Source organism: Falco peregrinus, chromosome 5 (assembly GCF_023634155.1).
Source record: "Falco peregrinus isolate bFalPer1 chromosome 5, bFalPer1.pri, whole genome shotgun sequence".
NCBI lineage: Eukaryota > Metazoa > Chordata > Aves > Falconiformes > Falconidae > Falco > Falco peregrinus.
The window spans coordinates 89,179,394-89,201,320 of record NC_073725.1 but is presented as its reverse complement, the minus strand read 5'-3'; the positions used below and the strand labels follow the sequence as shown (position 1 = coordinate 89,201,320).

Genomic DNA, 21,927 nt, shown 5'->3' with positions numbered 1-21,927 from the left:
AGCTGGGGTCATGGCTTCACCGTGGCTTTACTAAAGCTGCTCATTTCCTCTTTGAGGTCTTTTTTCCCCCATTTCTTGCAGGAAAGACTGAAAATCCTTAGATAATCTGAGGTTTGGAATGTAACCTGGGATTTTCAGGGTCACCGTTTCCCTGCCTCTGTCAGAGGATGAAGTGGCACCCCATGGAGCAGCAGCCACGCCACGGCCACTGTTCCCCGCGCTGACCCCGGGCTGCTGCCTGAATTATGATTTCCTTTCCAAGGACACTTTCCTGGGAAGACGATCCCATGATCAAGGCTGACGCAGGCATTCTGTTAAGGCTGGGCCGTGCAAGGCTGGAAGGAGAGCGCCCAGCCAAGTGCACTGATTCAGGGGGAAAAGTTATCTCGTCTTTGCAGTTATCAGGAAAGAGCAAAGAAAGTGTGTGCAGTGACCGATGGCGGCTGGCGTACGGAACAGACTGCGAAGGAGGCTCTGGGACATCGTTTCTCGGGAGGTTTACAGGTGCAGTCCGGCCTGCGTTGGACCTTGCAGCAGGAGGTTTGACAGCCGTGCTGGGCAGCTTGGGATCCCCAAGGCTGCAGGAAAGCCAGGCTTGATCAGCCAGGAGGGCGAGGGAAACATCAGGAGGGGTTTGAGTGCTTTAAACGCATGTGCCCAGCAAGGGACTTCTACCTGCAACGTTTTTATTAACTGTTCAGAGCCGTTTCACAGTTGCTGGCGCCGTGGCCTGCAGGGAGGACCCAGTGATTGAGCAGGCTGCTGTAAACAAGCTAAACTACAACCAGGAAATCTGATATGAAGCTGGTCCCTATCTATCTGCTGTTAGTGTAAAGGGAGATAAATTGCTCTGGGGACATAAACTCAACCTCAGCCAAGAATTCCTTTTCAGAGGGAAACAATTCACTGGCTCACACGCTCACAAAATGTTTTCTTCTGAAGGCTGCAGAAAAAATCCATACTATTTTAAGAATTTGCTGCTCATATTCATCACACTAGCCTGCACGATGGCACGCAAGCAGGTCTTTTCACAGTTAGGCTGTTATTTACCCTGAACCAGCCCAAACTCAGCGAGGTCAGATCCTGCATCTCTCTCCTGTATGCGGAAGGGGCCAATGTTAAGAAGTGCAGCCAGAGAGATGCAGGATGCAGAACTCCTCATACCTTCACCTGCAGCGGCCGTACAGAGCAATTGTTGACAGAACGCAGAGGTACCTGCAGTCAGGAGGCAGAAGGCAGTAGCTTTATTTTAGGAATAGCACATAGGCATTGGGTAGAGACTGAATTGCGAATATACATAGTCCCATTATCAAATAATATAATCATATGTCAGAAGTCCTGGTTCTTTGAAAATATTCACATAAAAATACCAAAGGGATTGGAGTTCCTAACTATTTTGGAAAGTTACAACATGTAGCAAAATCTATGTACAGCGTTTTCACGTTTGTAATGACAGTTTCAAAAAAAACTCCAGTAGTTTAAATATTGAATATGTCTTTAGAAAAGAAAGAAAAAAAAAATATTCACGGAATGCAGTGTGCAACATCCAAACAGGAAAGCGGAGCCGAGCGAGCGTTGCCCTGTCGGTGCCGCTGGGGCAGAGACAGGCTGGGCTGGACCTCTGGGAACCGTGCAAGAAACTACCTGGCACTTAAAGCTGTATAATCTGAGAACACTTGTGAAAATATACTTCACTTCCTACAGCAGGGTTTAAAAAAATACCAAAACCCAAGTATTTGATGGTCATAAGGTCTCCCAGAAATAATGCACCAGTTGGTGATTCTGTACTTGAGCAGAGGCTGCAGTACAAGCTCTTGCTCTGGCAACATATGGGAGGAAGGGTACCTACGCTACGGCTTGCTGGAGCGCTTCCACGGGGCAGGGCATTGGGTTTGAAAGGCAACAGATGCATTTTGCACAGAGTAATGCCTCACAAGATTAACGCACTGTAGGTTTGCTGCCGTAAAGCTCTCTCGGGGCACCGTGTCGCCCAGAGGCACATGCACTGCCCACGGGATGCTGCTAGCCCTTCATCCCAGGGGACGTCTCAGAGGGAATTCAGTCACCTAAGCAACAATCAGACATTGGTGAAAGATGGACGTGCACACTTCTGGAGTTCCCTGGGTATATTCAGCATGAGCGACTGGTCAAACAGTAAAGGGACTCTCAGGACTCCAGGGCAGGGGGGTTGTGTCTCGCTGGTCCCTGCTGTGCCTTGGAGGTGGTGCTCAGGGCTGCAGGGGACTCCCCCTCATTTTGAGGCTACCAGGGGGTTCTGGACTTTCCAAGCACCAAAATGCTCAGGGATTTAGGTCTCCTGGTGAGTTCAAACAAGCCTAGTGTTGATGATGTTAAACTCTCGGGAAGATTTCAAGACCTGTCAGTCCTCACCACACCTTGAAGCAAAGCTGACTGCCAGGAAGGACTCCAGGCTTTCCTTGCTCTCCAGGACAGCTGGGTAGAACCAGACCAGATCCGTATTTGGGACCACACAGTTATGCCAAATGGGTTCTGCAAGGTCATATTGCTTTCCATCGCCACTGGCCAGCAATGGCAGGGGATTAAAGCCCCTGGGCCACCTCCAGCCATCTCCGCTCCACTGTTACTGTCTGTTAAGGTGGAGCTCCAGTCCTGCGGTGCCCTGCTCAAGGGCAGAAGGGCTTGGAGAGGGACTGGAGAGGGGCTCAGCAGCATTGCTCCTCAGGGTCCTGGGGGAGCAGGTGCTGGTGGCATCCCTCTTCCTTGTCCCCCCTCACTCCCTTCCCTGCCTGACCTGCTCTGGCTCCCCAGGGAGGCTGTGGCTGGGCTTTAACCCCGGCCCCGAGGCTGGTGGGGATGAGCTGTGCCTGCCTGCGGAAAGCTGTGTCCTGCCAGGGCAGCCCGCTTGCGCAGCCACGCTCGGGAACTGGCCGTGGGGATGTGGAGAAGGTCTCCAGCAGCTGCTGGTGCCAGTTATACGTGTTCTGGAAACGTGAGAGAGGGGGGTTTTACCCAGATGTGTCTGAAATCCTTGCCTCAGTGACACGCTGGAAATGGAGGGTGCTAATAAGCTGCTGTCCAGACCCGCGTGGTGTTTACGTTCGCGTCCCCGTGCCTCACCCTCGCATCCATCCACTATCACCTGTAGTGCCTTGTCAGTGTCCAGACTTCCCTGACCCCTCGGTCCGTGGTTCTGCTTGGTGGTAGCAGGTGACAGCAGCATATTTACAACCAAACTCAACAGGAGAAAATCGCACTTTGTTGGCAATAAATTGTTGCACCTCACATTGCTGCAGGCCTGTCACCAGGCAAGGGGGGAGGTCATCCTGGGGCTGCGCTGGCTCTCGCCCACCTGCACATCACTGAGCGCCCGCTGCAGGGAGAGAGCAAAGGGCAGGAGCTGAGCATCAGGCAAGGGCAGCTGGTGTGGACAGGGAGGATGTTTCGGTGGTACTGGCCACTACGGGCTTAATTCTCCCCTGGCTTCGCACTGCGCAAGTCTGTCCGTGCATCTGCTCTGTGGGGCTCTGTCCCTGCCTTCGTTACCCCAGAACGTTGGACTGTGACATCTGCTGTGCTCTGCATGGGGCTGGTCTTGGGCCACCAACCCTTAGCTCAGCCTCCTGCGCCAGCACGCCAACTTGTACGGGAGAAAAACCGCACTTTGCAGCGGCTCAGGTACCCGCGCTCACAGAAAGCTCCTTGTTCCCACAGCTCATGTGCAAGCAGAACGCTGCACCGACACCTCACAGCAAACCCCTTTGCTGGCTGGCTTTGAAAAGTGCAACTCACCTCAAACTTACTCATGAATTCCGCAAAAATGCCGAAGAAAGCTTCGGAAGTTGTCATTTTCGAGTCTTCCCCAAAGAAGGACAACACTTTGCCGAATTCTTCCATGGCCTTGTGCTGAAGATCGTCCAGGGATCGCATGGCAGGCTGGGCGCTCTCCAGGAAGGACTGTGGGAAACGGCTTAAGGAACAACAGCCGTACCGCGGCTCTGGTCTGGATCGGAATCACTTCTGCTCACCAAATGGCCGGGTTCTGCCTCAGGCCTAAGCAAGGACCTGCTGCAAATGCAGGCAGAGCCCACGTGTGAAGGAACGTGCTGGCACACCCAGCTGTCACCAACCGCTCCCACCTGGCAGGGAGGACGCCCCGGCCAGCCTCCTGGCCTGGTGGCACCGGGCTTCTGCCATGCAGAGGTGTGTGAGCCCATGGGCACCACAAAAGGTGTTTCCCACACCAGCCAGGAGGGAGCGGAGGGTGCGGGTTTCCACCACGCTCTCACCAAGTGCTGGGACGGTGCTTCCTTACCAGCCACACACAGCTGCGGTGCTTACCAAGGAGGCACAAAGACAACAAAATGGTCCTTTTACAGAAGGATACAGTCATCACAATTGCAAATCTATCCTCTGCGGTAGCTGGCATGCTGTGACAGGCCATCTGTATGTCGCTGACAGTGGTGTGCAGGTCCTTTAGGTCAGCCGTCAGCGTTCTCTGATTCACTATGTGAGAAGAGTGAACAGTGTTAGGAGACAGGTCTGGCTGGCTTCCTGCAGCAAAGCAAGGGCAACGAGCGTGGGCCATCGGCCAGCGTGGGTCAGGCTGTCTGTCTACATGGCTCTGCACAACCTGTCCGCATTGCCCAGGGCATGGTGGGCAATCGGACCTTCTGCTGGGCTCCAGCAGGGTGCCAGCAGCCATTGCTGATGCTCTGGCCAAGAGGTGCCAAGAACCTCCAAAGGAGACTGGAACATGTCAATGCAAGGACCGCACAGGACTCAGCGGCACGAGGGCAGTGACGGATACACAGGTACTTGACTCAGGAGGGGGACAGAGGGAGTGTACAGGACGGTAGGACAAGGGGTGATAGCCCGGCTGCCCTCCGTGGTATCTCATCACAGCACCAGCAGTCAGGAGTGACGAGAAGTTCAGGCTCCCTGCTGCCTTGGGCGGCCGAGCCTTAGCTCTTCTGCAGGCAAGGGAGAAGGTGAATGGCAGCATGGCAGGAGGGCTTGGGTCACGTGCTGCGGCCATGTCACCCTGTGGCCTGTACAAGAGTGATGCTGGACAGCCCTGGATGACACATGGTCTGCAACTGGGAATAAAGTGGCCAGAGTCCGGGTAGCCTTCAATGACAAAAGTGTTGTTTAACAAGCCAGATACAAAATCCAGCTAGGAAAGCTACAGGTACAGACCTTCAAGTAGAAATTTACATCTCCAGGCCTGAATTTTCTTGTTTATTTACCCACTGTAGCACTAATTCCCAAGGGAATTACTCACAAACAACGGGACGGTGTGCAAGGCAAACACAGCCTGCCTGCAGGCAGCCAGCCTGCTGTGACACCACCAACACAAGCGGATGGGTGATAACCCCAGCATCTATGTGACCTTTCTTTATCACAGCCAGCGAAGCTGTACGATCCCCAGGCAGTGTGACATACCTGCAACTGGACTGTGAACTCATAAGATGAAGGGTGCTGTACATTGTGTGCCACACGCGACTGAGAGCAGCAATAATGCTGGCAGGCACGCCGGGGAGGCTGCACACCAGGGGTGGAAGGAGGCAGGGGCTGGGGGGAGCACACCAGCTCCTGGCACTTCCCTCTTCTGTGCCACACTCGCACTTACATGACACCTCTGAACTTGGGAACAACTTTTTCAAGTCAGAAGGAAGGTTCAGGTCAGGGGAGAGAGCCTTGTCTAGGCACTCCCACGTGCAGCAGCATGGGATGGATGGGACCTCCCCCATCACTAAGCTCGTCCCTTCCTAACCCCGTCCTCCCACTCAGGACCATTCCTCACTTGTTTCGGCTGCCATCCTGCTCACGCAAGCGCTGTGCAGCTCATGACCAATTCCAGACCCATACAAAACCAAGAGACAGTGCAAGGAGACACAGAGCTTGCAGATGCTTTTGCTCCTTTACCTTTGGCAGCGAGCGGCACTGTAGGAAGATCCTTGGCAAAGCCCAGGAGCTCTGGGAAATGTTGGCTGAGTGATTTGGCAAGAATGTGCAGGAAGGTGGATTTCCCATCAACAGTCTTGGTTGTGTTCAGCTGTGGCAAAGCAAAACAAGTAAGGAGATTCCTATGCAGAGGAGAATGGGTTTTGCCAAGCAGTTGGTGTGTCGGTCACCAAATGCACAGGGGCTCCTCTGCGTGGCTCCGCTCACCTGGTGTTCACGTGCGTGGCGACTGCCAGCCACGCTATGTGGATTAATGTTTAAATAGGACATTTAATGTTTACAAGCACGTTACACCCAGATTAGTGGTGTCGAGATGCTAAGCAATGCCTCCCTTCTGCAGGGCAGGGCTGTCACTCCATCCTCCACCCCTCAGGAGTCCCACAGCAACCCATGGGGGATAAAGAACTTGGTTTCTCTCACCCACAGCCAGAATGCCGTGGGCTCTGGCCAGCCGTGCACCTGAGCACAGGTCTTGGGCCCCAGCACGGTGAAGCACCAGCCCACCGTTAAGGCCTCTCTGAAGCCACCCCTGTGCATCAATCCAGCCCTCTCGGCGAGCCACTGCACCCAGGAGCCTTGTGCAAGGACAGGGCACTGGGAGCTCCCAGCACTGGCGCCTCCTGCACAGCAACAAGGATGTTTCACCTTACCTCGGTCAGGAAGTTGATTTTAAAGCCTGTTGTTTTGCTGGTCTTGGGCTGCCCATTGTTCAGATAGTTTCCCATCGCCAGCACAAACTGCAAAGAGAAACCCCAGTGAGTGACTGGCCGGTGACCTCCAGCACTTCTGTCGGCCCATCTCTCATCTTTCTTTGTCCCCGCGTTTGGGTCACAGCGACCCACCAACGATGTGGTAGGAGCAGAGGTAAAAAGCCCCCCTCTGCCTACAAGACGGTGGGAAAGCACCCTTTTCTGTGTCGCTTCTGCTAAGGGGTTCCGTACATGTCCTCACAGAACATCGTTACTAAAACCTTACCCGATCATTCAGTGGGCTAGATTAGGCAGGTGAACACATGTTAAAGGCAGAATTTCTGCTGGTTCTGTGCACAGTTCACCCTGTCACCCACACAGGGCAGCCACAGCACACTGGGAGGAGGAGGGCAGCTAATAAACCCATCAGAAGGGCACAGCCAAGGGCCAGGGCCATGTGTCCAGAGGCACAGGCTGTTTTCTTCTCCACGCTGCTCCTGTATGAAGCTTCCACCGACCCTCACCAGCAAAGCCCATGTTTCAGCTACAGGAACTGGTCCTCATCCACCATCTTTCCTGCATCTCCAGCAGGGGCTAGAAAACACACCTCCTTTGCCATCTGCAGACCCAAACTTCCCAAGCCCTTAGAAGAGATCTCCTTTGGATGCTTTCCCATGCGGTTTGCGTGGCTGGTGCCCAGGGGTCCCCTTCCCTCTCCTGCAGCTGTCCGGAAGGTCCAACACTGCCCGGAGAGCCGCAGGGAGCCCACGGCCAGGGGCTAGCCAGGAGCACGGCTCCCACCGGCTTGGCTCCCTCGCCACTTCCAGACCGACGATGCAGGCGTCCAAGCTTTGTTAATGTTTAAGAGTGGATTTTCTCTTGTGTTACAGGCTCAGGCTTTAGGTGTGCACAATTTGGTTTTGTCTTTTTATTTCTTGGTTGTTTTTCTTTGCAGGACCAGGGCTAAGTCTGGAGGGGGATCTCCTGCCTGCAGGACAAGGATTCTTCTGCTGACGGGCAAGCACCTAAGCTCTCCTCTTCCCAAAGCCTTTTGTAGCTATTATCTGCAGATCTTTAAGGGGATAACTTAAAGGGAAAGTAGTGAGCCAGCAGAGCCAGCTTTCCCCTCCAGAATGCCCTGACTCCTTGTGCTGTGGCTCTGCAGCCTTGGAGGCACAGCAGGACCCCAGCCTGGGCTCACCCAAGTCCTGACATCCCTCCTGGGTGCCTGGCAAGGAGTGGGGGCCTCAGGACCATCTGGATTTGAGACTGGGACTCTCTAAATTTCTGTTCACCACCTGCTAATGTGCAACCAGCCACGGCCCCCCAAGAACTTAATGAGGTGTTGGGGGGTTACTGGCTTGGAGCCACTAAGGAGGCTCATCTCTCATCTGGAAATGCCTTTTATCACATTGCAACCTCATTTATCTCACCTGCTTTTTTTAAACACAAACCAGAATTAATTAACATTAATTTGCAGCAGCTTCATCTTGTAGGGTCAAGGAGCAGCTGCAGCGTAATTCCTTCTCTCCTGCAAGTGCAGTGCCTCTCTGCTAGGCACAGCCTGTCCCCAGGACCCCAAAAGCACCTCCTCAGAGGGACAAGCAGTGTGCAGACCCCTGCCTGCACTGCAGCAGGGCTGGCACAAGCCCATGGCCTGCAGCATGGACACACACAGAGTGACTGCTTGGACAAACCTCACATCCTTCAGCCCCACTGCAGCCACACGACAACCTCAGTGGGCTCTTGCTGTGCTACTGCCTGGCGTGGTTCTGGCTCCTGCAGCCCTGCCACGTGCTGCGGGTGGGTGAGTGGCCACCTGCCATCCACCCTCCTGCATCCTCCTGAGGCCAGCATCCCCACCAGCCAATATAAGTGGGAGCTGCCAGAGGATGGAGGCTGGTGGACCTGGAGGGGCCCAGGGCACAGCCGTGGGGCTGGAGCTGTGCTCTGGATGCCTGCAAGCTGCCTGGCTGCCTGCGGGCTCTTCTGTGGACGCTGGGGGCCCCCGGTGGCTGTTACCAGAAGGAAGGACTGTTCTGACCTCCAAGATCTTAGCCAGCTTCTTGCTGCTTTTCAGCTCTAGGGAGGCCTTGCAGATGCACTCGTAGCTAGCTTTGATCTCCTCTGTCTTCTCCTGCAGAGTGGTCTTAAAATGTAGGCTGCGCAGACGGATCTTGTACTCTGGTACTGACAACATCTGAGAACAAAAGAAGGAGAAAACTGCTACTATTGCCATTAGCCATAACCCCTCCTATACAATGTTTTTCCTGGCAAATCTCTCTAGATGAAAGCGGTGTACACTTGGCTGGTGCAGGCGACACCGTGGAGCAGCTGGGATAGCTGCTGTAGCTCACAGAGCACGGCCAGTTTGCTGCCACAGGACGGGGGTGCTCCGTGCCAATACCCACGAGTGACTTCGTCAACAGAAAGTAAGTCAGAGCTGGGCAGTCACCCTGACTGCGGGCTAAACATCAGTGGTATGCTTCAGCTGTAAACCAGCCGCTGTGGGAGCTGCCAGACACCTCAGGCATCAGCCCGAGCATCACTCCCTGGCGGTCCCTGCGACCAGTGCCACCAGCTCCTCCCAGCCCACTGCATGCATGAGCAGACCAGCATCCTGCCGACTGCTTCCTCTCTGCTCCATGTCCTCCTCCCCTCCAGCTCACAGTGGGACATCCCAGGGCCATCGCAGACCCCCTCGCTGCGGGAGCGCACCCCTGCCCACAGGTACCTGCAGCACAAACTGGTCGGGCTCGCTCAGTTTGCCGGGGTTCTCCTTGTAGCTCTGGAAGCGCTGGACTTCCTCCCCATCCGGGGCGTACAGCAAGAGCTGCTTGATGTGGGAAGGCTCCAGACGGTCTGTCTCCATCGTCATGAGAATCTGGCGCAGCTCGATGTGCGAAAGCTTGAGGTGGGCTATCAGGATGGCTGTGGGGAAGGGAGGCACATCACTTGGGTGGGCAGGAGGACCAGACCCCAGCAGGGCTGGCTGTGCCAGGAACAGACTGCCCAGCAGGCAAAGCTCAATCTCTCCACAGTGTAAGAGTGGTGTGGACTTCTCCATGTGCCCGTGACGGCACAGGGTTAGCCCTGGGGGGGAGAGGAAGGGCTTTCTGCCCCCCAAGGCCCTGCAGAGGCTGCATGAGGACCCCAAGGAGTCACTCTGGTCCTGCACCCCCTGCCAGGGTGTTGCATCATGAGCATGTACATCACGAACGCATCAGGCTGGGCTGCACTGGAAACGACCCCCAGCGCCTCCTCCTCTCCCACATCCCCGTGGACAGGAGACCAGGGTCCTGCAGGGTCCCAACGAGCCCTCCCACCCTCCTTCCCACCAGAAACAAGCCCTGGGGAAGCAGCACTGACCTCACCTTGGCAGGCAGCCCCCCACACACCCTCGCTGCCCCACGGCCATGCAAGCTCTGCCCCTCTCCCTCCCCAGGCGGATGAGCCACATCCCATCTCCATCCCTTCTGGTGAAGCCTTGTGTGCCCCCTGCCCAGGGCTGAGCCCAGCCTGGAGGGGCTCTGGGCTGCAGGAACAGCCGAGAGCAGCAGAGCTGTGCTGGGCTGCGCCCAGGGGATCGTGCTCATGTAGCCTCCTTGCTGTTACCTTTCCAGTTCTCTACATCCCCGGTCCCATCTCGGGGCCCGTTTTTGGGGGTACGTTCACTGTGATGTTTACTTACATGTGTTGTAGGCCTTTTTGTGGGATAAAATTTCAACCACGTCTTTCTTTTTAAAGTTTTCAGGCATGAGAGTTGGCTCTGGAAGAGAAACTGAAAGATTTAATCATGGGTAAGGACAGGCTCAGCCGGCTCCAGCAGGAAAAAAACTGTCCTGAAAACAGTGAAACCATGAATGAAAGAGAGGAGAACTGATGCTTTGCACACAGCAATGGCTCCGGGAATCCTTGAATTCTGCGATTCAAAGATCTCCTCAATGGAGGACTCAGTTGGAGCTGAAAAAGGTAAAACGAGAGGTGAAACACACAGAAAATCCCAGACTGCCCAGAAACATCCCCAAAAAGATAGCCCCTGAGGGGAATCCCATTTTATCCCACTTCCATCTGTATCTGCCTGCTCCAGCTTAGCTCTGCCCATGCTGCCATCGTGCACCGTGTCCCTTGCAGGAAAGTTCAGCCATCCCACTGGCGTTTTGCTTTTCCCAGTGTACATGAGGCAGCTGCGCTGCCCCACGCCACCGTCAGGCAGGCTGTGGGGGACAGGAGCTGACCCTGTGCCCCCAGTGCCTCCTGCTGCGTGGGGCAGCCACCCTGGCCACCGCTGCTCGGCCACCCCGAGCCTGGACCGGCTCTTTGGGTTTGCAGCACCCAGAAACCCCAGTGGGTCTGCAGGAGACCCCAGTTCAGGAGTGACAGGGCAGGCTGCGCAGGCAGGTGGCTACGAACCCCATACATAGGTCTTGGGGGGAACTGTCATATGTGTAAAAATAAAAATGTTGCTTGTCATGCTCTCTATGGACAGAGAAATGTTTTCACGGCTTTTTCAGGGCTGAGTTCTCAAAGCAACAGAGCTGCAATTTGCTTCCTAATTCGCAGCTGTTAGTGCCCCGCTGCACCGTGTGGTGTTCGTGCATGCCAGCGGCCCAGCTGACTGTACCGCACGGACCCGTAACAAGCAGAGGTTGCGCACAGATCGTCAGCACGTGTGCTGCAGGTTTGAGCTTCTGCTGTGATTGCAAACCAGGTCCCTGGTGGCACTGGAGAGCGGTGCTGGCACAGCGGTGCTCCCGAGGCATGGCATGGCCAGGCAGTGCTATGAGAGCCAGGAAGCAGCACTGGATGCGACGGGGAGCGAAACCTTCCAGCTGAGTTTCACTGCCCCGATGGACTGAAATGTGGACAGAAAACAATGGCAGCGAAGAAAATTACGGGAGACAGTGAAACAATCTCCATCTTAATGATCTGCTGTGCCACCTGCCACAAAATCCTGAGCATGAACAAATTCTGTACCACAGGTGATGCTAGGACCAGGCATTGCCTTGCCGCCCACTGAGCCCCAGTTCCTCCCAGCACCCCAGTCTCTGGCCAGTACCAGGACCTATTCTGGGGCTCAGGCACTTACTTGTAGGCTTCTGCGTCCCAAAGTGGAGCTCCAGGTCAAGGTATTTGACCATATCACTCAGCTTGTCATAATCTGAGTCTTCTCCGAGCTGCAGGAGGAGGAAGAGTCAGAATCATTGAATCATAGAATTGCTTAGGTTGGAAAAGACCTTTAAGATCAGGTTGGAAAAGACCTTTAAAGATCATCAAGTCCAGTGGTTGACCCTGCACTGCCAAGGCCACCGCTAACCCATGTCCCTAAGCACCACATCTACATGGTTTTCAAATGTTTCCAGGGACAGTGACTCCACCACCTCCCTGGGCAGCCTGTTCCAGGGCTGCACAACCCTTTCGGGGAAGAAATTTTTCCTAATATCCCATCTTAACCTCCCCTGACACCGCTTGAGGCCATTCCTTCTTGTCCTGTCACTTGTGATCTGGGAGAAGCATACTGGCATAGGGGACAGCCCGACACTGCCCGCCTGTGCCAAGCCACCTGCCCTCTGCCCCACGCTCTGTGTCCCCAGAAGAAACCAGGACAGGCTGATGGCACTGCCCTGTAACTGGAGACTCAGCCATCATAAACCCTGTGCAGAAACCAGAGCCTGGTGAATCATTCACCTCCGTGGAGCAGCTCCTACACAAGTCACTGAGCCCACCTTGTAGGACCCATTCTCATTGCAGAAGGAAGGAAGAAACACGGAGGTGAAGCCCCATCAGCCCTTCCTTGCACCCTGCAGCGGTGGCACTGCCCCGCGGGCTCATTTAGCTTCTAACACGGCTGGAACCCTACAGAGCACTACTGCTCTTCACGTGCTACTTGGGCACAACTGCTTCACTGAAGGACAAAGTGGGAATTCCAGAAAATTCAGGAATTTTTGGCATACAAAAAGAAATCACTGGGAAGAAGCACCTTGTTCTCCGGAGTGCTGGGGAGGGGGACCCGCAGGGTTTCAAGTGCGTGCTACAAGGTGGGTTCCTGTGGGACTGGCAGATGATCCCACAGCTCCACTCTAGCTGCTCAGAGCATGAAGAATACGGCACGTCTGACAGCATCCACCATCATGAGACACAGAGGCTGGAAATTAAATTCCAGGGAGGCCAGCTTCTCCCCGCAGGGACTCATCCACCTCCAGAGTTCTACATCACTTCAGGCCCATGACGCCAAAGGATTATCACATCTGGTCTCACTCCTCGCCTCTGCTTTCCCCTTCTGGTGCCCCCCCACCTCAGTGCTCTCCCCATCGCTCTGCTTTCAACCATCCTCATGGTTTCCCATGGATAAAACCTCCCACAGCTGCAGAACACATCTGAAGGCAGCTCCTCACTGACCAGCGCCCGGAGAGCAGGGAAGCAGGTCCTAGGGGGATGGATATTTTCATCCCTAGGATGCTGGAGTCAAAAACCAGCATTTCAGGTGCTTTCCAGAGCTTCTGCTCATGCCGGCAGTTTTAGTCCAAATAATTAAAAGGATGAAAGGAAATATGAGACTTTCCGTAACATGGTATCTTATCTTCAGAGTTCATTCCCTTGACCAAGGTATTGAATGCGTGGCCCAAGGAGAGGTTGGGACATCATGCTGTGGGGAGGGGACACTCCCCAGTGCTCTGGGCAGGGAGGAGGGCAGTGCCCACGGATGCTCCCACCAATGTCCCCAGCCTCGGTACTAGCAACCGCTCCCCAGCACGCAGCTCGGCCCCTCGCCCCCCGCCCCTGGGCCGTACCTGCCCCCAGATGGTCCCTTCCGAGTTCTCCACCTGCTCCCACCGCAGCCTCTTGACGCTCATGTGGTTGGACTCACTCCTGCGGTGCAGCAGCCCCCGGTGCAGGGGGGGTGCGCAGGGCACTGGGGGGGGCGGTGGTGGGGGTGGCGGCGGCGGGATGGGGTGCAGGTGGCTGACAAGGGATTTGGGGGCAGGTGACGTGCTGGCCTTCATGGCCTCTGCCTTGGTGGGGATGGTCTTGGGGTCGTGGAACTGCAGGGGGGGCGGTGGAGGAGGGGGGCTGAGCGGCGGAGGGGGGATGTGGTCCGAGAGCGTGGAGTAGGTCAGGGAGCTGCCCTCATCACTGCTGCTGATGTACTCGCTGCTGCTGACGTCGTTGGTGACGTAGCTGCCCTGGTCATCGTGGAAACTCATCTGGGTGAGGATGAGAAGAGAGGCTGAAGGTGGCACCTCATCCTCCATCCCCCAGCCCTCGGGGGTGTCCTGCCCCCAGGCTGTGCAGCCTTCGCCCCCTCCACCACCCGCAGAGCCCCGGGACGTGTCCCCAGAGTCCCCGCACCCATCCCGGCACGGGGCAGGCTACACGAGGGATGGCTCCATGGCCAGGGCAGACCGTGCACCCTGCCACCCTGCGCCACACTCACCTCCTCGTAGTCATTCTCAGGGGTGAGGAAATCATCCACAATGGTGACCCGGTGTCCCAGCTGCTCACTGAGGGCATCCAGGAATCGGTCAGTGTCGCGGCTGCGCGGGGGCCTGGAGAAGGTGAAGAGCTTCTTCCGTCGCGACAGAGGGCTGAGCGAGTAGTCCCGGTGCTTGGGGGACGGGGCTGGGCTGCTGTCAAGGCTGACATAGGGGTTGGACTCGGTGCTGCTCGGGGAGGCCACGCTGCTGTGCAGGCGGTAGTAGCACTGCTGGGAGGCCAGAGCGTCACTCGGCCACGAGATCCCCGACTTGCGAGCACCTGCGGGACACAATGCTGCCGAGGGGGTCCTGCCCCAGCACTCCCCACAGCCCCCCACCCCTGGGCTGCGATGAGCCTCAGCACCGCACTGAATGTGACATAACTGTGCAGCCTGCGGGAGGAGGGATCCCCCCGGCAGTGCCCTGTGCTGCACAGCAGTGCGCTGGGGTCCTGCGGGACTTGCCCTCCCATGCACTCCATTGCCCTCCTGCAGATGCAGTTTTGCAGGAGCCATCGCTGGGCCCACATGTGGCACCGTCACTGCTTTGTTATAAAATGACGTCAAGAGAAAAATGTCTTCTCCTCCACCTGCCTGGCCCCCACCAAAACCCCCACCAAGACCCCCTCTCACATGTGGGGGGCAGCCGGACGTTACCTGCAGCGTGTGCCAGCTCTGGGGCAGGAGGCGATGCTCTGTGCAGGGCAGCGTTACCCATCTTGCCAGCAAAGCTGCCGATCAGGCGGTTTTCTAATTCTGCATAGACAGCCGACATCTGAAAAAAAGGGCCAAGAGCTGCTGTCGATGCCTGAATCGAGAGGGGGCTTGGGGAGCCCCCAGAGACCTGCGATGTCCTGGAGCCAGGACAGCCACCGCAGACCCACCAGGCCCCAGTCTCTTACCCCCTGAAGGAGTGCTTCACCCCAACCCAAGCCCATTCTGCCTTTGCTGAAGCTCCCCAAGAGCCTCCCGCTCGCAAGGCTGCAGGAAGATGCTGACAGACAACAGCCTTATCAAAGCTGACTAACTGCTCAGGGAAGTGATCTCCGAGACCAGCTCTGAGGTAGGGACGTTGTCCCCCACCAGCAGGTATTTCCATGCTGACACATCCTTCCCCCATTCCTTTTTTTCCTGCTTTCCCACGTTAACATGAAAGCAGTCTAACTCTCATCGCTCCCCGCAAACACGGTCCCGCACACATTGGCAAAGCGCTTCCCAGCACATCCCCCCATTCCCAAGAGGCCGCACCATTTTGGGGTTGGGTGTCTCTGGGAGGGATGTGCCATCGCCAGCCTGTCGCTCTCCAGGGATCAGGCGAACCGGGACCTCCACGGTGTCACTCTGGCCTGGCAGGGAAGGAAGAGACAAACCAGTCAGAAGCCCCCCCTTCCGCCTGTGGCCCCAGGGCTCCCGACGGTCCCGACCCATCAAGGTCCCCCCTGTGTCCTGCTGGGACCCAGAGCCGCCCTCCCTGCCTGGGCATGCAGTGAAGCACCGGGAGCACCTGGGGCTGGGGGTCCCGAGGGACCAGAGCAGGGCAGGCGATGGCCCCATGCATAGGCTGCCTGTGCAACAGGGAACGTCCCGCTGCGGGCTTCCCCAGGCAGCAGCAGGAGTCACCCAGCACCAAAGCATGATGCCTGCTGGAAAACAAGCACAGCCGAGAAAACTCCTCCTGTGCCTTGCCCTTTACCCCACCATGTTCAGTTTCTCTACAAAATGAAGATATTATTTGTCTCTCAGTCTACCCAACTGGTAGATCTGGAAGCTGCCTGCAAATCCTCAGTGCCAGGGCAGCGCGTGGTTAGAGCGCTCCTCACTCTTGCTGCATGCGGCGGGACAGTGCCGAGCAAGATTCCATCACAGCAGTTCAGGGGAAGGGACATGACCCAGGGCACACGCTGGAGTCTGCACTACGTCGAGAAGCCTCCAGATACCGAGACGCTGCAGTGCCATGGGTGTTTCTTTTTTCTTCGTTTCTTTCCCTTCAGCCTCCCTGGTAGGTGCTGGGCACCAGGACAGTCAGGGTCACTGCACATGGCAGTCAAGGTCACAGTTTCCAAAATCTGGTCCTTTTGGTCGCAGATATCTGGGCAGTGCCAGCCGCCCCAGCAGCATCCCCTGAGACAGGGCTCTGCAGGGGACATGAGGAGGGAGGGAGAGAGGTCTGGACCCCTGCGAAGGCACAAGGGAGCTCACTTGCAGCAACGTTGATTAGACCAGCTCCAAAGGAAACTCCATTTTTCCAGTTACATCCATGGAGACTTCTGTTCAGAGGTTAACGGCTGCAGCAGCATAAGCTCTCAGAGGCACGTCCAGAGCCCTGATTCATCTCCAAGGGCGTGCGAAGGGCTGCCGGGGGGAAGCGGTCTGCAATCCCTGCCTTTCCCAAACTGCTGGACGGCAGGTCAAATGGACTCACAGTATTTCCACCTAGTCAGGGCTGGGATGAGTACTGGGGCGGGCAGGCAGAGCTTTGGAGAGCCCAGCAGAGCAGCTCTGCTCACCCCAGCACCAACCCAGAGCCGTGTGCTCAGCGCCCAGCATTTTACAGGGACCAAGAGCAGCCCAGGACAGACACAGCTGGCTGTTATGAGAAAGGGCTCTGGAGTGGGGCTTTCATCGGGAACAGGAGGTGAAGCCCCCCACCCCACATCACTTCCCTCTCCAGGACTGAGGAATGTCATCTGCTTTTCATAAATAAATAGTTTGTGCAGGGAGGTGCAGTAGGAGCACCCATGGCAGGATGCACCGCAGAGCCTGCGCAGCGGTAAGGGCAGCACAACAGGTCGCTGGCTGCTCTTTCCCCAGGGCAGCTGAGGACAAGGCTGCTTCCCACAGCTGGCAAGCATCTGCCGGGCGAGCAGCCTCCCTCCAGCACACACAGCTGTCAGCCACTCTCTGTGCTGTAATCACAACCAGAAACGCTCCTCAGAGGCAGGTTAAGAGGATGTTCCCTGGGGAAATGTCTTGGAGTCGGCTGCTCCAGCAGCAGCCCTCCCAGATAGCTGAGGAGCACTGTGCTCCTGGTGAGGCGCTGGGAGGAAGGCGTGCAGCCGGCGGCTGGTGGAGCCTGGCTGGATGCAGTGGGGAGCTCGTGGTGGGGAGGTCGCGGTCAGAAGCCATAAGCAGAGGTCGAGTGCCCTTCACAATCAGCTAAGAGTGATGGGGAACAGGCAGGATGCCTTGTCCCCCCATCTGGGATAGGAAGGCAAAGACCCGAAGGACTGAAAACACAACCAGCCACCTGGGGTGCATGTGAGCAAGCGGGTCAGAGACCTGGGCGCTGTGGAAGGCCCTGCAGCAATACCAGGAGGATGGGATTTTCAAAGGAATGGGGAGATATGGGGCTTCTCTCTGAAGGGAGTGAGGGTTTGTACCATGAATGAAGTTCATCAAGAGTCTCACGATGGCACTTAACCATGATCTTCCTCACATGGATTTCACAAATGCTGTCTTCCCTGTGAATTTGATGATGTCCAAGAAAGTTCACCCCAGAAACTGTGCACCCCAGAAGGGAGGGCTCAGACCACCAGGATCAGTTCACATCTGAGCAATGGAAGGGATTGGAAACAACGTTCAGCCTCAGCCCAAGCAGCCTCTTGCAGAACTGCTATTTCAGCTGTTTCTGAAAACACGGGATTTCCAATCAAAGCCTCTGTGCTGACCTCCATCTTTTCCCGCTGTGCACGCTTAGGAATAGCTCTGGATTTTGGCTTGGGGCAGAGCAGAAGTACACTACAGGCACAACCACCAGGACCCAGCTCCCTTCCCACTGCAGAGGGGACCCCCACACAGCCCCCAGTCACCCACCTGCTGCCCCCCCTTCCTCGGGGCGGGGGGTTCGAAGGCTTCCCCGGCACAAGGAGGCCCCTCGGATGGAGCTGCGGTAGCGGTCCTCTGCTTCTGGCTCAACTGCAGCAGAAAACACCCTTCATAAGGCATGGCTGCTGTGTGCCAGACCCCACAGCTCCCCTATTCCTCCTCGCCATGACACGGGGCTCCCCCAGACCCACCGGCCTCATGGCTGCTCTCTGAGCCCTGCACTTGACCGTGACGCCGTGCCCAGCTTGGCTGGCACTGCAGCTGCCTGTCCCCCAGCTAGCCGCTCACACCATCCCTCCTGTCCCCGGGAAGCAGAGCAGGTTACAGATGCTCCTGCCAGTGCAGGGCAGGGGGGTGGATGCCCAGAGATGGGACACGCATTTGCTTTTTCCAGCAGGACTGGCATCCACCAGCTTATGGTGCACATGGAACTCCAGCCCTGAGCTGGTGGAGAGGGAGCCAGCTAACTGTCCTGCCCTCAAGGGACAAGATGGGAGTGGGGGCCCACACTGAAACGCTGCCTGGAAGAACGACTGGTCTGTGTGCAGTTTTGTGCGATGGCTCAGAGAGGCTCAGACTTACAGCAGGATGGAGATACTGGAGCATCAGTCTCCGTGGTATCCACAGACCAATGCTCAGACAGCCTGATACACGCAAACATCAGAGATCGCCACCGAGTTTGGAGGAAGCCCAGGTGAAGGACTAATCCAAATTCAGACATCTCTGGCCAAAGGACATACATATGATGCACCAGAACAACCAGCACTTCACATGGTCAGAGTTGCCCTTGTCACCTGAGAAGCTGAAAGGAGTCAGGGACCAGCCTGCGAACCAGGGACAACCCTCCAAAACAGCCTGGTCCTGGGAGATTTACTCCCGTGCTTTCCTCCTCTCCAGTGGCTGGGGATACCTGCTTTGGATTCCTGAAATGCAGCTGCAAACTGCAAATAACTCTGCTTCCCTTTGAGATCTTCTGAAGTTTATAAACTAATTTTAGGTTCTAAGTTCACGGGAATATACAACACGTTAGGTAGTTTGGGCCATGATTCTGCACACACAAAAGCAACGGGAACTGAGTGCAAATTAGGTGAGCAAATACCCAACACGTTTCCATGCACAGCGGGAGTATTTGCACCAGGACTTGGAGCCATTTCTCCCTGCGAGGGGAAAGGCTGTGCTAAAATAACCGTGTTCCTCCAAGAGCCTCTCTTCAAGCAACACTTCTTTTTACCTACGATCAGTCTGAAATAAACACACCAGCATAATGTAAATAGCTTAGAATAGAAGAATTTGAAAGCAACTAAGAAGCCCAAATCCAAAGATTAAGACATTCCACTCCAAATTTGCCCTCACTTTTCTGCTGTCTGACTGCAGAGCCCACCACCCACAGCAAACCACATCTGGTTTTCGTGTTGCCACAGAACCAGGAGATGGAGAGAGGGACCAGGGAGGAGGAGAATCGCCAGCTGCCTTCCAAGTCCTTCTGGGGAGAGCAGTGCTCCCGGGCAGGTGCGCCGCCAGCCGAGCTGCGCTCCCCCCCTCTCTAACCATGGATGCTTGCGTACATCTGACTGCTGGGGACATCCCAAGAGACATCACCGTCATTGCTTATTTTGCTTCTCTGATCTGAATGCTGCCCCTAAACCAGTAATTTCCTTTCAGGAATTCCTAACCTCTAACAACCTGAGCAGCTTCCAAAAGCCTTTGCTCTCAGAGACAACCTCTCTGGTACCATCTCTCCGCTCAGTGCAGTTTCATTCCAAAACTACGCGGCTCCGTGCTGCAGAACAGGTAACTCCCACCTGACATTTACAGATCAGCCTCATCACCAACAGGAGCTGGAAACCCCTCCGTGCTGCTCTACATCCCACACGGCTGCCAGCTCTGTGCGAGCAGGAGCCAGGCAGGGCAGAGCCACCAGCCGGCTGCTCACTCGCCACCCCAGCCTGCTCCCAGCACGACAGGGACCTGGGGGGACATGGCGTGTCTGTGCTGGAGCACAGGGGCTTTCCTCTCACCTGCTAAGGACTTGTAACCAAGAAACCTGGCAATCTTTTGTTGGCAGTGCTCCTGCTCCTCATACGTCAGCAGCTGGTAGATAAACTGCCAAATGACTTGCTTGGCCGGTGTGTCCAGCACCGGGTACACATCCACAATGAGAGTGTCAATATTCCTGCAAAATTGGAAAGAGAGGGCTGGGCAGTGAGCGCATCCCTACGGCACAGCCCCACCATGCCGCTTCCCTGGGCTCCAGCGCTTCCCAGCCTGCTCCGCCTGGGTCTGAGCTGCTGGGCTTGCCTGAGGGGCACAAACTGGTCATTTCAGAGCAGAGGACCAAGCCCTTTGGGAACTGGGATTGTGCAGCTGGAGCTAACAGGGAGAGCAAATCCCAGGAACCGGCAGCACCTGACAGCCAGGTATAAAACCTGGTCTGTGAGTCAGCCAGAGTGTGTGTGGAGGAGGCTCTGCAGAGGGCTCTGGGCAGGCTGGGCTGAGGGCAGCTGGGTGAGGGTCACCAGGGCTCGCTGCCGGGTCCTGCACACGGGTCACACCAGCCCCACGCAGCGCGACAGGCTGGGGGCAGCGCGGCTGGGGAGCTGCCTGGGGGGGCTGGCTGACGGCCGGCTGGGCATGGGCCGGCAGTGTGCCCAGGTGGCCAACAGCACCCTGGCTCGTGTCCCAAACCGTGTGGCCAGCAGGCCCAGGGCAGTGCCCGTCCCCCTGTGCTGGGCACTGGTGCGGCCGCAGCGGGGACCCCGGGTTCGGTGCTGGGCCCCCCGCTCCCAGACAGACACCGCGGGGCTGGAGCGCCCCAGGGACGGGCACGGGGCTGGGGAAGGGGCTGGGGCACCAGCCCTGTGAGGAGCGGCGGGGGGAGCTGGGGTGTTCAGCCTGGAGAAAGGGGGCTCAGGGGGCCTGACCGCTCCCTACAGCTGCCTGAGCGGGGGTTGCAGCGAAGGGGGGGTCGGTCTCTTCTCCCAGATCACAAGTGGCAGGACAAGAGGAAACAGCCTCAAGTTGTGCCAGGGGAGGTTGAGATGGGATATTGGGAAAAATTTTTCCCCATAAGGGTTGTGCAGCCCTGGAACAGGCTGCCCAGGGGGGTGCTGAAGTCACCATCCCTGGGGGTATTTAAAAGATGTGTAGATGTGGCGCTTAGGGACATGGTTAGTGGTGGTCTTGGCAGTGCTGAGTTAATGGCTGGACTCTATCTTAAAAGTCTTTTCCAACCTAAATGATTCTGAGTAAGAGGGGTGGAGGAGCACCAGAAAGCAGAGAGAAACCCTGGAAAGAGCTGCATATTAGCCAGCAGCAGGTAAGCAGGCTCAGGCAGAAATGCATTGGTGAGGGGAGCTGGGCTGGCAACCTCCCTGGGCTGAAGGCTCGGGCTCACTTCGGCTCTGTGGTGTGCAGAGATGGTGAAAGGGCTTTAGAGGATAGCAGGGCTGAGCATCCAGTTCAGTGAGGAGGATAAAGCAGCCTGGGGTAGGAGGGCTGTCCTGGGTCAGAGAGCTAAAGTCAGGCTGCTTTCCTGAGAGACGGAGACAGAGATGATGGGTTAAAGCTCACTGCAATTACTGCATCCTTAATGTAAAAGTAATAGTAAGAACTTATAAAGAGCTGGAAGGAGATTGCATATGTAGGAACAAATCTGTTGTCTTGATGTTAATGGAATGGACCACCGCTGCCTTCCACCGAGCAGGGGCCAGACACGCAGGGGAGAGCCAAAGGGTAAAGAGGCTCAGATGCTGCAAGGGCTTTATTAATGAAGTGTCTCAGGCAGGTCCTCAGCAGCCAACAGGGATGTGAAGCAGCAGGACATCCGGAGCCTGCCAGAAGTCACCTGATAAGTTTCTCCCTAGCACTGGGCTAACTTGCCTTGTCTTGGAGCTGGATGCAGCTCTTGGCTGCCAGAAGCCTGTTTCCCATAGGGAACAGCTGAGGTATTGCAGGGAGCCACTACGGCAGGAGGCTGCTCTGCTCCTCCCTGCT

The 21,927-nt window shown here is 56.4% G+C and overlaps 1 protein-coding gene across 5 annotated transcripts in view; it reads right to left on the bottom strand.

Moving 5' to 3' along the window:
- Nucleotides 1–232: 232 nt before the first annotated feature.
- The window catches only part of GRID2IP (Grid2 interacting protein), a 46,716-nt gene continuing 25,021 nt past the window's right edge, over nt 233–21,927 (bottom strand). Inside the window, exons 9-23 of one of the 5 annotated variants that reach the window (XM_055803712.1) lie at nt 19,953–20,107; nt 17,923–18,024; nt 15,358–15,455; nt 14,767–14,884; nt 14,071–14,390; nt 13,427–13,840; nt 11,725–11,812; nt 10,327–10,416; nt 9,370–9,566; nt 8,680–8,835; nt 6,597–6,683; nt 5,908–6,037; nt 4,367–4,485; nt 3,772–3,936; nt 233–3,352 (exon numbers count right to left, since the gene is read on the bottom strand). In XM_055803712.1, coding sequence (XP_055659687.1) covers nt 3,281–3,352; nt 3,772–3,936; nt 4,367–4,485; nt 5,908–6,037; nt 6,597–6,683; nt 8,680–8,835; nt 9,370–9,566; nt 10,327–10,416; nt 11,725–11,812; nt 13,427–13,840; nt 14,071–14,390; nt 14,767–14,884; nt 15,358–15,455; nt 17,923–18,024; nt 19,953–20,107 — 2,311 coding nt within the window. In that variant the 3' untranslated portion in view covers nt 233–3,280. The remainder of the gene's footprint in view (nt 3,353–3,771; nt 3,937–4,366; nt 4,486–5,907; nt 6,038–6,596; nt 6,684–8,679; nt 8,836–9,369; nt 9,567–10,326; nt 10,417–11,724; nt 11,813–13,426; nt 13,841–14,070; nt 14,391–14,766; nt 14,885–15,357; nt 15,456–17,922; nt 18,025–19,952; nt 20,108–21,927) is intronic. The other 4 variants (XM_055803713.1, XM_055803715.1, XM_055803716.1 and 1 more) reach the window with 4 other exon arrangements.